The 14,022-nt window shown below is 39.9% G+C and overlaps 1 protein-coding gene across 4 annotated transcripts in view; it reads right to left on the bottom strand.

Annotated features, from left to right (window-relative positions):
- Positions 1-14,022, bottom strand: part of Col12a1 (collagen type XII alpha 1 chain) — a 106,227-nt gene that overhangs the window by 67,603 nt on the left and 24,602 nt on the right. For 3 of the 4 annotated variants that reach the window (XR_009056979.1, XM_057766552.1, XM_057766553.1), the window contains exons 13-17: positions 13,540-13,812; positions 5,384-5,656; positions 2,020-2,286; positions 1,318-1,510; positions 219-340 (exon numbers count right to left, since the gene is read on the bottom strand). The exons of the other annotated variant lie outside the window; for it this stretch is intronic. Coding sequence is in view for 2 of the 3 variants with exons in the window: in XM_057766552.1 (XP_057622535.1) it covers positions 219-340; positions 1,318-1,510; positions 2,020-2,286; positions 5,384-5,656; positions 13,540-13,812 (1,128 nt within the window). In the remaining variant the exon portion in view is untranslated. The remainder of the gene's footprint in view (positions 1-218; positions 341-1,317; positions 1,511-2,019; positions 2,287-5,383; positions 5,657-13,539; positions 13,813-14,022) is intronic. 4 annotated transcript variants of the gene reach the window in all.

Genomic DNA, 14,022 nt, shown 5'->3' on the forward strand with positions numbered 1-14,022 from the left:
ATAACGGTATTTAATTAATGCAAATCTGAAAGAAAAAGCCAAAAATAGACTCAGCTGGCTATCTTGAAGCAGTTCATTCAAACATATAGTATGTGAATTATTTAAATATATTGTAGTGAAAATTTATAATTACTTGTCTTTGCTTAATAACCTAACACTTTACATATGAGATAGTTTCACAATACTATTTCCTATAGAAATATAACTCAGTTTCTTACCAGAGGATAAAAATGGTGTCACGGTTGTATCAGAAAGGGTTGTCATCTCTTGCCCAACGAGTGGTAAACTTTCTCCTCCGTCAAACATCCCAAAGACATTGACTCTATAGGTGGTGCCTGCCCTGGAACAGGGATGCGCACAGTGGGTATGGACCATGGACTCAGGGAAGCAGTTTCCAACTTGTTAAAGATATCCGCCTTCACTAACAAACTTTCACCCACAGGAACTTAAAATGTTCAGTATTGTGAAAGAAGAAAAATAGCTGCCATCTCATTCCAGCCTGACTCACAGGAAAGCAGCCACCCAGCATTCCAGGGAGCTCCGGGGATTCACAGCACCATTTCTGGACTGGCTTTGCTGCCAGAGGCAGCATTCCCCTCACCCCCCATCATGTGCCTCAGAAAGGAGAAAAAGGAGCTGCCTTTCTTCTGTTGCCTCTGAGTGAATTTCAGAGGCTTAAGGAGATTGAAATGTTTGATGTCCGCAAGGTAACCCAGAACGCTAAGCACTGGGCTGTGTCAAACAGTGACATCACCAACTTTCATCCTATCTACACAAGCGATCATGAACAGCAAGCATTACATAGGTTTAATGTTATTGAATGCCCACTCGAACAGACAAAGTTTCTAAGAGGATCTTCCAGTAGCAGGTTGGTACGACTGGATGGATGTGGAGTGCTGCTGTTCAGACTCACACTCTTCTGTTTCCCAGCTCACTGTCTGAAACTAGACCTTGAATCAACCCAAAGCTGTTTTGCCAGCTGGCAACAAGCTCAGACTCTGGCCTTTGAACTCCAGTGTGCTTCACTGCAGGGACACCCACACTGGGAGTCTCAGAATGAGTTACCTGGCCACACATTTCCACATGGCTGCAATTGTAAGAAAACAATGTGAAAAGGACATGCTAAAATCCAGGTATTCCTTTTTTAAAAGTTATCCCTGATCACTTAATAACAAAATTATTTAAAAATACAAACTATTTGTTTAGTCTTAATTCTTTGCTTGATTCTGAAAACAGATATGAGGCAGGTCCTTGTGCCAAACCTGCTAATTTATGTAAGTGATATAATCATTTAGCACAAATACAGTTCATTCCTACCTAAGCTCCTCCAAGACAACTGTGTTGTCATATGGTCCAAGGACCAACTCCCCTAGTCTTCTATCATCGCCAGTAGGGTGGAATGTGACTTTGTAACCTTTCACTTCCCCAGGGGCAGGCTCCCAAGTCACGCGGAAACTTGACATTGTCGGGTCAGAAGTTTTGAGGTTTCTTGGTGATTTAAACCGAGAAGCTGTAAAATGAAAAAGGATTTTTTAAAAAGATTACCAGTAAGACAGGCTTAAGTGTTTTTTATTCACGCCCACAAAAATATGAATGTATAGAGAGTCAAGTCCAATAGCACAAGATGTCAGGGTCGCTAAAAGCTGAAATGGAGTGTTGACAGAGCAGCATAAACGATTCTCACAATTCAGGTGAGTCGTAGATTAATATATTAGCTGGTAGAATCATTTTACCAGGAACTAGATTTGCAAAGCAAATAACGCACTAATTAGACATGCCCCCTAATAAATACAACTTAATTTATTACAAATTGAAAGTGTTTGCATGCATAGTGCTGGATCTTGAATCCAGGGTCTCACTCCTGTTGGGCAAATACTCCACAGCTCAGCCACAGACCCTGCCCACCCCAGATTCAATTTGAAATGTTAACAGATGAAATAGATACATTCTAGCCTTCCTTTTGAAAGGCAGCATACTTTCTCCCCCAAAGGCATGATTAGTATTATTATTGTTGTATACCTGTTGTCCCTGATCCTTGTCTAAGCTTTCCTTCTCCTGTCTTATACATTGGAAGAACTGTGATGTCATATGTGGTCTGGGGTTGAAGTCTCTTTAGCACTGTTGAAGTGACTGTGGGTGGCACCTTAGCAACCATTTGTCTCCCTCCCCCTTGAGGGCGATACACAACACGGTAGTTGACAACTTTCCCTGGTGCTGGTTTCCACGTGACTCTCATCGTGTGTTCTGTTTCTTCATCCACTTTTAAGGTTTTGGAATCTTGGGATACTGTGAAACAACAACAAAAAAATTAATCTATAGCATGTCAAAAGAAAACTAATTTTGCTTGCCACCCCCTTCACGTGAGAAGAAACTGTATTCTTAAGTATGGACACAAATGTCTTTTACGCTGAGCATCCCAGTCTCTTGAGTTCATGATGGCATGTGAGCTTAATCTCAGGATGGCCTCGGTGGGATACTTTTGCTTTATCCAGTTAATACTGAAAAAATGAAAGTTCATATTGCAGGGATTTCCTAGTTGCATTCTAAAAACTTTAGTAAAGGAAAAGAAATTCATCTCCAAAGATGTGGTTTTAAATTTTTATTGTGCTTTCTCTGTAAAGAATTCCTCTAGTAATAAAGCCACAAGGAATACTAAAGATCAAAAATAAAGAGTTAGAAATTTTATTCAGGCCTTTTCAGAAGAAGTTACAATCTGTAAGTAACTGGTCAGAGTCAGAATGATTGACAGCAATCTTCTGATTTCCATGTGCGTATAAGACTATAAACACAAAGGAATAGGCAACTCTAATAGGTGAAAACATCTCAAAGGCTGGCAGACGAAAGCATACACACCAAGTATGTTAGGAAGCACTGTGTGTTAACATGTATCTTATATGAAGCTAATATCATCACTCAGCTAGCTCTTTTAGCAATATTTAATTATTATGAATAACTGTCAGAAATAGATCATCCAATATCTTCAATCAACAATATCCCCTTTCTTATAAATAATAAGTTTATCATCAGAATCATTTAATTCAATACTAGAAGAGTTGCAAGTACTATTAGAAGACGCTAAAGCTGAAGGAAACAAAATCAACTGTCTTCTTTGATGTTCAAAGAAATTTTCATGGTCAAGTGAGTAAGAATCATAACAAAACAGTTTTAAATAGGGAGAAAAAAACTTGGTTAAAATAGTTTTTAGACAACAAATGTCACTTAGCACCAGTGAACCCTGGGACTTTAGGAACAGACTTGGGCTGACTCTATGTTGGCCATTGTGTTGCTGGTGTGCTTCCAGGCACCAACACAGGCAGGTGGGACCCAGATGGAGCCCCGTGATTTTCCTAACTGATGAGATGGTGGGAGTCCACATCGAATGGAGTCCACAGATAGAGAACTGCAGCAGAGAGAAGGCCACAGATAAAATGTGGCCAAACACACAGAAAATCCTCCTTGGGTCCCCAACCCAGGGTAAGTCAGGGCATGTGTATGAGGAAAGTACCACAAACTAGAGAACACATCACCCAAAACAAACAGAACCACTCTTGAAGCTCACATGTGGCCAGAAAGTTTCCCCCAGCCAGAAGACCAAACCTTAGAATTGTGGTGATGCCATGCAGAGTGTACAGCAGGGGATTGCTTCAATAACTGGTGTAGGAGGCTCTTCTGTATTTGTGTTGCTTTCATTGGTTATTAAAGAAACTGTCTTGACCTAGTTGATAGGGTGAAACTTAGGTAGGCGGGGAAGACAGAACAGAATTCTGGGAGGAAGAGCAGAGTCAGGCAGACGCCATGGTTTTCCTGCCCTAGGCAGACGCTGGTTAGACTCATGCCAGTAAGCCACAGTCAAGTGGCGATACCCATTAATGGAGATGGGTTAAACTAATATGTGAGAGTTAGCCAACAAGAGGCTAGAGATAATGGGCCATGCAGTAATTTAATTAATACAATTTCTGTGAGCTTATTTCTGGGGTTAAGCTAGCGGGGTGGCTGGGACCAAAAGCAGACCCTTTCCCTATTACAGATAACAAAGCAAAAGTGCTTCTAAAATAAAACAGGTCTTAACATGAATTTCAAAAAGATCGAACTATTTCCAAATAACTACATTCTAGGTAGGGGAACAAGATTAATATTTATAGTAATATACTTTCCAGAACCCAATAAAATAAAACTCACAATATCTGGACTCAAATAAAAATTATATGGCACACCAAGAACAAATTTATGACCTAAATTTTGGATGTAACAATTGTGTTCTCCCCAAAAATCATGTTGAAGCTCTCACCTCCAATGTGGATGCTCACAGGTAGGACCTTTGGATCAAACAAGCTTATGTAGATGAGGTCCTACCTAATATAATGATATCAGTGACCAGTGACCTTAGTAGAGAAAGTGGAGACACCAACCAGGTCAAGCTCACCCTCCCTTATCCCCAACTCTGATGCAAAGAACTTAAGTGTGTGTGTGTGTATGTGTGTGTTCATAGGCCATAAAGCTAGCAAAGGGGGGATTCATAAGAGAAGAAGAGATTTGGGGGGAGAAAATAGAGTAATAAAATATCTGTAACTGGAAAACAGTAAAAGGGAACTAACTAGGGAAAGAAAGCTGGAAACATGGGGATTATAGTCTGAAAGAAGAACAAAATAAAACGCGTGCGTGTACTGGCTTTGTGGGAGCCTAGTCTGTTTGGATGCTCACCTTCCTAGACCTGGCTGGAGGGGGGAGGACCTTGGACTTCACACAGGGCAGGGAACCCTGACTGCTCTTTGGACTGGAGAGGGAGGAGGAGGGGAAGTGGGGGGATGAGGGAGGGAAATGGGAGGAGGGGAGGAGGTGGAAATTTTTAATAATAATGAAAGAAAGAAAGAAAGAAAGAAAGAAAGAAAGAAAGAAAGAAAGAAAGAAAGAAAGAAAGAAAGAAAGAAAGAAGAGGGAGCGAGGGAGGGAGGGAGGGAGGGAGGGAGGGAGGGAGGAAGGAAGGAAGGAAGGAAGGAAGGAAGGAAGGAAGGAAGGAAGGAAGGAAGGAAGTGACATCCGAAGAAAGCTAAGGCCCTTGACTAAGATCGTGCAATCACAAAGGCTCCTAAATTTGCTTGGTCTACATGCGAGCTGTATTTTCCCTTGTTTAGTATCCTAGTTAGCTGATTCTTTTACTAGAAAACAAAATGGACACATACGTATAGCTGGGAAGAATTCAAAATTGTCCAAATATATTATTTTTCAGATCAGAACCTAATTGGAACTTAAACATCACTCATGTTCAGTTCTTATTCCCAAGTGAAGGAAAAAAAACCTCAGTGGCTCAATTTCATGTCACCTGAGTGGATTAATTCTTAGGCAGCACCAACATGTATCCCCACACTCTTGGGCAGTTACCTACATTCAGTTGTGGCATCTTTAGTCACGGGTTCTCCTTCTCCACTGCTGTAAGTTGCAAAAACTGAAATTCTGTACTTGGTCTCTGGTTGTAGATTCTCTATCATAGTATGAATTGCATCTCCAGGAAGATTTTTCTCTCCAACCTCAATGTCATCATAAAGCGACTTCCATGAGACTCTGTACCCTCGAACCATTCCTGGAGCGGATGTCCAATAGGCCCCAATCGATGTGTTCGTGATGTCCTTAGTAACTAGATCTTGAGGTGAACCACGTTCTAGAACAGAGGTTAAAAGAGTATCACTTTTTAAATGTCACCTGAATAATATAAGTATTCCTTCATCCTGGTAGACATCCTAACTTACTGGACTCAAACTCAACCTGTCTAAAATTGATCATTATTTCTGAGCTTTGGGGATGTTTTTCATCAATAGAGCAAATCGGCAGAAGAAAACTTCATGCTGCACAATCCCTAATTATCAACCCCCTTGTGCTTATTTGTATTACAGGGCCCTCTAGGCCAAAGCAGACACCCAGATTCGAAGAAATTAATGCTTTTAACTTTTTCCTAAAAGGAACAATGTCTGAATGTCAATGTTTTATCAGATGTCAGAGTACTTTGGGACAAAGCCCACTTCCACAAAAGTCTCCATGTCATTACCAGGATGTTTTCCTTTCTCTCTAATTTTAATATACTCATTTCAATTTATGAACTGCAGATACTACAACCACCATATACTGCTTGCAAATCTTAGTTTCCACCACAGTTTTCTGAATAAACTTTAACTTGCATATTCTGTTCAAGAGAGCAAAAGTACAAACTTTTGACACAGCTTCACTCCAATGAAACTGTGTCACCAATAATTCTGGGCAACTTAAAAGTAATGAGTCATCAAATAGAGCACACTTCTTGTTCTGTCTGATCAAAATTGTCTGCTACTAAATCGTGACTCTTTCATTAATCTATACTTCCCCTAAATGGAAAGACATAGAAACCTAAACGTAATGATAGGCACAGATGTCTTCTACTGAAACCCTCATTTTCCATATTTCAAATGTAATATAAATATACTAGTCACTTTATATTGGATGCTTTTACTAGGGTTTATACCACACTGTGACATAACTATAAAACTATCTGCCTCTTCAGCATACATTATGCCAATAATTGTTTTACATTCATGTAAATGACAGTGCACATACTAGATTTTTGAAAGCTGCTATTTTCTTAACTCGGAGTGCAATGAACATTTTGGAACTACTCATAAACAAGCATCAACCAAAAATAAAGATAAGTATTAATAAAAAATGTCAGTGCACAAACACTCTCCTCATACATGGTAGAACGTAGAGGGAAAGATAAGACAGAAGCTGGAAAGGCTACCAGATCCTAATGGAAAGTTCTTAGTCCATTATAAATGACTTTGAAAGTAGACAGGACATCTCATCTCTGGGAGGGAATTAGCTGCATATTTCACTGAAACCAAGAACACTTATTTTCAAGAACATAGTGACTTTTTTCCTCAGCACTTAAAAATGAAAACCCTTTGCCCTGAGAATTTGCTGCTTGTATGGTGATAACCGCTACATTTTCTTCACTTGCAGAATATGAAAGTGTAACTTCCTATCGCTGGCTTCTTGGCTTGATTTGGTTGCTTGTTGGTTTCTAATTGTTTTGATGACTGATTTCCCACAATTCTGCTAAGTTTCAAGTCTGCAACACACTTTCCCTTTGTTTACTATAGGCCATTTTTCCACATGTGCTTTTGCTTCTGAATTTCTTGGCCTGAAGTCAGGAGGACTACAGGGAAATGAACTCACTTAATAGTGACTTTGGATTTAAAGAAGCTAGTTAATGTGTTAATGATATTCTCCAAGCATATAGAAAAGAGCTAGAAACTGGAAATTTTCTACCAAATTAATACCAGAGTAATCACCAATGTCTACTTTTCCTAAGGTCTGTGTCTTTCAATCTGCTTTTCTCCCTAATTTCTAAAGCACTGAATTTGTGGGATTGTTTGTTTCCATGACAACAAGCATCAGTCTCACAAACACAAGCAAATAATTTCACTATGAGAAAAATAACAGGAAGAGAATTGTAGTTGAAGCAAAAATGTATTCACAGAGACATTTCTGAGTTTAAAACAAAAAATTCCCTCATCACTAGACATGTCTTCCCATGAGTTTAACCAACTATTTTAAGAATCAAAAGCCTTGTAAAACTAGAACAAAATACTAACAAAATCACAATAAAGACTTTGTCGAGTGCCTTAATTCCCTGGAATTAATTTGCAAAAGGCCTTTTTAAGATACAAATGAAATAGCAACTAAAGGATAGTTGACCTCTGGTTAAAGGCACACCAACAATGACCTGAGTGACCCCAGAGAAGATTCCCAGTCACAAGGAACGGGCCTTTTACACCCAACTTCTGACAACGGTGTATGAACATCATCTGTAGACACACATTACCACATCCCCACAGAAGATGCAGTTCAGACCCAAGGAAAGGAGAGGAAGGTCTAATTCAGAAGCCATGACTGCAAAGATAAATACTCAACCAAGTTTCTTTTATCAGTCAGAGTGATAAGAATATCCCTCCTTGTTTAGGCAGTTATCCTGCATACTGCTCTTTGGCTCCACAACAGGAGGCTACACATTCTAATGAAATACAGAATGCTTTGTAACATGTGGATTTTTAGAAAAAAGACAGTTCCTTGAGAAGACTAGGTATCAGGCCTATAACCTATGAAGTTTTTTCTTTTCTTTTTAAATGGGGTTTTGGTTTGGTCAAACATTAGATTACCAAAAGCTAAAGCAACCGTATAGGTACAACAGGCAGGACACAGGCTAGCATTTGGCTGGTGTTGGGGTTAAGGGTGCAATCACCTGAGTGGGCCACTAGCAAGCTATGTCACTCCCTAGTGTCTCGGCAGCAAAACATCTGGACTCAACATTATTAGGAACATAACAATGTTTTGAGAGGCAAAGCTCAGCCCTGCTTAGATCAGAACACAGGAGACTCTGTCTAAATACTAGCAGTTCCTAAAAAACTTTTAAATCTGCCCTGTGATTCATTCCTCCAGGGCTCTTCACTCTTTTGTGTCTCCCTTCACACATTCTCCACTCTCCTTCTACTCCCCGCCCCCCACACCATACACACACACACACATACACTCACACACACCACTCATGTCTAGTTTCTTTCTGTTGCTCCTCTCTGAGACCTACAGAGCTGTTTGAGCAAAAGATACACTTGTTCAGGGTGGCACTGAGTCTTCAGTCTTGCTTTTGTCTAGAATAATGGCTCCTTGAAAATGAAGAATTCATGAGAAGCAAAACTTGTTAAAATGGGGGTCATGGTTATGATTGCTTGACCCTTTCTGTATTTATAGCTTTATTGCCATGCACATAAATCAAAGTCACTTCAAGACTGACACTCAGAGACCCGGGAAGCTGATTTAACCACCATCCCAGACTTTCACTGAGATGTGGGATGTCTCCTTCTCTTCTCTCTGGCCTTTCCTGTCTTAAAAGAAACCGACTCTCAACACATGCCTGTTTTTGAACACTCAATGGCACGCACTCTTGTGAGTTCAATCACGGTGCTGTCAAGGCAGGCATTTGATTGTTTAATTTATTTATAGTCCCTGCCACCAGGGAAGCTCCAGTTACCAGTAACTACCAGAAAATATTTTAGTTTGGTAAGACTGGGTTTGAACAAGCATCCATGTTTGGAATACATTAGGAGTGAGAGGAGAAAAAGAAAGCCAGAAGTTGGAGTCTGGTCTCCTGGCACTGAGCAGAACCCAGCAGGCTTCATTCCTTTGTCCCACCTTGCTGAGAGGAGATTCACTTCTGCTGGAGGGGTTGCTCCCCCCCCCCTTGAGTGAGTTCCTCCAATGTTTGTTTTATGACCCTGAAGATGGCTGGGGGGGGGGCGGTTCTCCTTAGTGGAGTGTTTCAATAATGCTAATCCCCTAGTACCTGCTTTCTCCTGCTCTGAACTGCGTACTTGTGTTTTCTATATTTCATTCATCTCTGGCAAAGAATCTGTGCCATTTGTTTCAAGTGTCTCTTCTAAGTGTCGTCTCTTCTTTTCCCTTTGATTCCATCTCAGTCGCATTCCTATACAATCTTCCTAGCACCAGTGGAAGTCAAGGAATAGGAGTAGCTTTCTGCCCAAGATTTTAAAGTCTAAAACTCAATCGGATTTTAAAATCTTGGTATTCAGCCAAAGGACTGAGAATAAGTAACTTTTGAGTACTTGGCTTTGAATAGAGCATCTATTGTAACATCCAGGGCTTAGGGGAACATTGCAGAAGAGCAATAGAGAGAATGTGTAGAGGGGAAAATGAGCTGTGGAACGCCATCTTTTGGACCTGATATGGCCTTTATACTCATGAACTCACAGCATCTGTGGCTACCTGAACAACTTGCACAGAATCAAGCCAGTTAATATTTCAAAATGGAGGGGTTCATGAGGCCCCACCCTTGGCTGAGAAGCTATTGGTTGTTACTAGCTACTGGGGAAAGAGGATTCATTTTGTTTTCTTAAGAGCACATGGCCATTGTAGATTGTCTATGCTCAGGTTGATAGCCTCATGTCCATTCATTAGTGCGTTCAGGTAGCACCAATGGGACTCCAGTAGCTTTTTAATGAGGTTGTATTATTTAATGAGGACATGAAAGTAGGAGGAGGATGTGTTTAGTATGAGAGGCAGAACGCTCAGGGGAAATGGGAAGAGAATCAGAATAAGATACATTGTAAATGTGTATGAAATTGTTTAAAAAAAATAAGAATATTCTTTAAAACAATTTTGGTGTTTGGCATCTCCTGACTATAAATAATGCTCATATTTATATGAACATGATTATATAATATATATTACTATATATTAACAATATATGAGCATATATATGAATATATATTCAAAATGCATTTTTTTCCTCGTGTCTGCTTGCATCACCTCATTGCTGATGCTGTGGAATTGGTGCAGCAGACAGGTGTATTCCTCATGATCTGAACATCCACAAAGGGTTGAATTATACAGTTTTTCCACATGCTATGCCAAAGAACCAATGTCTCATTTAAGTAACTTTCCTATGTTTCCTTAGCTCTTTTCCATTTGCCTTCCGAAAAGGAAATTAGCATCCAATTCAAACATAATTAAAATATAAATTAACCAGTGATGATAACTGAAGAATGAGTCACCCTGTAACGAAGCTGTGCTTCATCTTATAGATTGTTCCAGCCAGCCTTCACACAGCACTTTCAAAAATAGAAGTTCAATTCCAAACGTAATGTAAATGCTCTTCTAAATCAATTTGTCTTTTCCGTTAGAGCTCAGCCCAAAAGCCATCCAACTTTCCATCGCAGACTACAGAAGACCTGCTTCTGGAGAGCGTTCATGTGGAAACAGAACCAGAGTCACCATTCCAGAGGGCAAAGTTCATTGTCGACGACTCAGTTTAGCTACTTAAAGGAATAAGCAATTTGTAAATATCTCCCAAAACTGCACTGCAGCTTCAGAGCTGCAGGAGTAGAAATCTGTCTTCCCTAATTATTGCCTCTCCAAATCTGACTTAGCTGGAGTTCTCTGGCAAGCAATTAAATCACAGACAAGAAACTGAATTAGCATTCAGTGATCGTGATAAAGTTCCTTGGCAATGTCAGAGTGCTTGTACCCTCAATGTATGATTTTTCAAATTATGAGACAGCAATAAATCTAAGAAAACAGAGAAGCCTTGTTTAGTCCACCTTGGAGAAGCCCATGGTTTTGTGCATAAGGCGGAATCCCTGCACTGTGCTAAAGACCTCACTGTAACAAAATGTCAGCTGAGTCAACTTGGTTTGACCTGTCGGGAGCCATCCATAGGTCAGGCACTAGCAGGTTGCTACAGCAACTGAAACAAAGGAAATCCTGAAAGGGCATGTTTTCCATAGAAAATACTCAAAACTCAAATCAGAGTTGTACTATTCCCAAACTGATATACCCATGCCTTTGTGGCAAATCTCTGAATCAAAGCGAAGCATTATTCACTTAGGTTTATCAAAGCTGGTTGCCCTCTCTGTCACGTCCCAACAGTCAGTGCTAAGGGTTCTATCCAGACGCAAAGTACATTTGCATGCACAGCCGCGTTTTTAATTACATTAAGTCTATCTACTTTAATGACAACAACGGCAGTTGGGGACAATATAAATCAAACGTAATGACTTCTGCTCAGATTCCTCTGAAGTTTGGATCTGAAATAGTCATAAACTCTGCCTTTGTGATTCTATCACACAACAGTCCTAAGCCAACCATGAACTACCCCGGTGCCAGTGCTAATAAATCTCTCTTCCAGAGACAGGGGAAATTTTCAGACCATCAACGGCATTTCAAAAGGAAAAAGTGCGCAGAAAGAAATTCAGGCTAGAAATGGTTGTAGACCATACAAGGTATTCTAAAAAAGAATAAGGCAGAACTTTTGTTCTTTGAATTGAAAGCCACATGTTCTCGAGATAATCTGCAAAATTTTTAACCTACAGAAAGCTCTTGCGGGTTGACTCCAGGCCCTGGATAAAAGAAGCATTCCTTCAAGGTCTGCTCTTACCACCTCCTCTCCCAGGAGAGAATAGATTAGAAAAACAGCAGCCCTCAAAAGCATTTGCCTGGCTCTTCTTTGGGCTTTCCACTCCCCACATTCACCATCGTATCCTATTCCTGTACATGGTATGTGGATTTGGCTGAACTGGTATAATAAAATGAAATGGAAGAAGCAGGGGCAAAAATCTTCTGCTAATCTAGCCACAACTACACTTTCACAGACTCGTCAAGTTTACCACACATAACACAATAGAATAAATATGTCCATAAAAGCAGGAGGACAGCACTTTTGTAATCTTCATGATAGGCCAAGAGCTCCACTAAAGTGACAAAGACATCTTCAATCGACACAATTTAGTTTCAGCGAGTTCACAAATTATTTAGCTTTCCTCCTTCTCAACAAATGAGAAACAATGCTTTTTTATTTATTTATTTTACTTCCTGTGCATCTTCCTCAGAAACAGTTTCTGGTCAAATACATGCAGATGTGTGTGTGTGTGTGTGTGTGTGTGTGTGTGTGTGTGCTTACAGTCACACACGCAGATGATTTGGCAATTTCTTGATGTATAAAGTTATAAATTTATAAATATTATGCTACCTATATGAACTAAAAAAATTTACAGAACAAGAAAATGTTTGCTGAAAATTGCAAAGTGCATTTTGCTATGTGAGATTTCTAGTAACATTACTGTTGGTGAAGGATGCTTTAATTTTTTTTTTAAAACAAGATGAGGTAGGGGCTGGAGAGATGGTTCAGCAGTTGAGAGCATTGACTGCTCTTTCAAAAGGACCCAGGTTCAATCCCAGCACCCACATGACAGTTCACAACTATCTGTAACTCCAGCTCCAGGGGATCTGACACCCTCACACAGACATATATACAGGCCAAAACAACAATGTACATAAAAATACAAATATTTTTAAAAAGATGGGGTGAATGGCTATGCAATACCATTCTCAGACTAGATGCAGCTATGGTAAACATTTACTCACACGAACTGTAGTTTCCTGCCCTAGTTCCTTACAGACTAGCCCTACCAACATCAGTCAAGCAAGGGGGAAGAAGGCCTCTGAACTATTTGGATCCAACTAATGTTGGGTATTTTGCCCAACTCCAGTGTTTTGTTTTAATTTTTTTTGCACTCATAATGTACTTCCGATTAACTTTTCTCTAATAACCAATTTGCATAAGTAATGTAAAATAGTATAGTATGGTGTCATAGTCCTTAAGCAATTATGAATGTTTTATGAAAAGAAAAGAGAGCGGCCCCCACGTAGCAAATGGAGTCATGACCACAAACCCTCCAAAAGCTCCTCAGATGACAAGTTTCCCCAGGTCCCTTCCCTTGAGTATCGTCCATGTTCTTCACTGCAGCAGCCCATGTCTTTATGGCAGTTGCTTGCACTCTATCTATATATCGTAGGTTGATTTATAGTATTCATCTTAAATACACATTCCTTTTAAGGAAAAAAGACTACACAGTCAATATTTCATTCTCTAAAAGCACTTCCAGCTTCTTCATGCAGAATCACACAGACTCAAGATTTGCTGGAACACAGGGCATTACTTACCTTCAAGGGTTGTTCCTTTACCAGAAAGGGCTTCTCCAGCCCCAGACGCATACAAGGCTGTCACAGATATGTCGTATTGTGTCCCTTCCTTCAGTCGCCTCAACACTGTGTTGGTTGTCTCTCCCCTCACAGTGACCTCTTGAGTTTCACCTCCTGCTGCTGGGGTATATGTGACAAGATACTGCTTCACTTTTCCTGGTGCCCCACTCCAAGACAGCTTCAGAGTTGATGTTGTAGCGTCAGAAACTGTTAAGTCTCTTGGATTCCCTCTAACTTCATTAAAAAAGATAATAGTATCAAAAGGCATTATTTAGTTTTTTAAAAATGACTTGAAAACACTCATTTTTTCATAAATGTGTTATATCAAATTTACATCCTATGTAATGACTCTATGGCAGTATACACCACTGCCTCGCTAACAAAATATAAGCTTTACTAAATAGGGTCCTACACAAGAGTAACCAATGAGCAAATGGCATCTAA

The sequence above is a fragment of the Chionomys nivalis genome, chromosome 4 (assembly GCF_950005125.1).
Source record: "Chionomys nivalis chromosome 4, mChiNiv1.1, whole genome shotgun sequence".
Lineage (NCBI taxonomy): Eukaryota > Metazoa > Chordata > Mammalia > Rodentia > Cricetidae > Chionomys > Chionomys nivalis.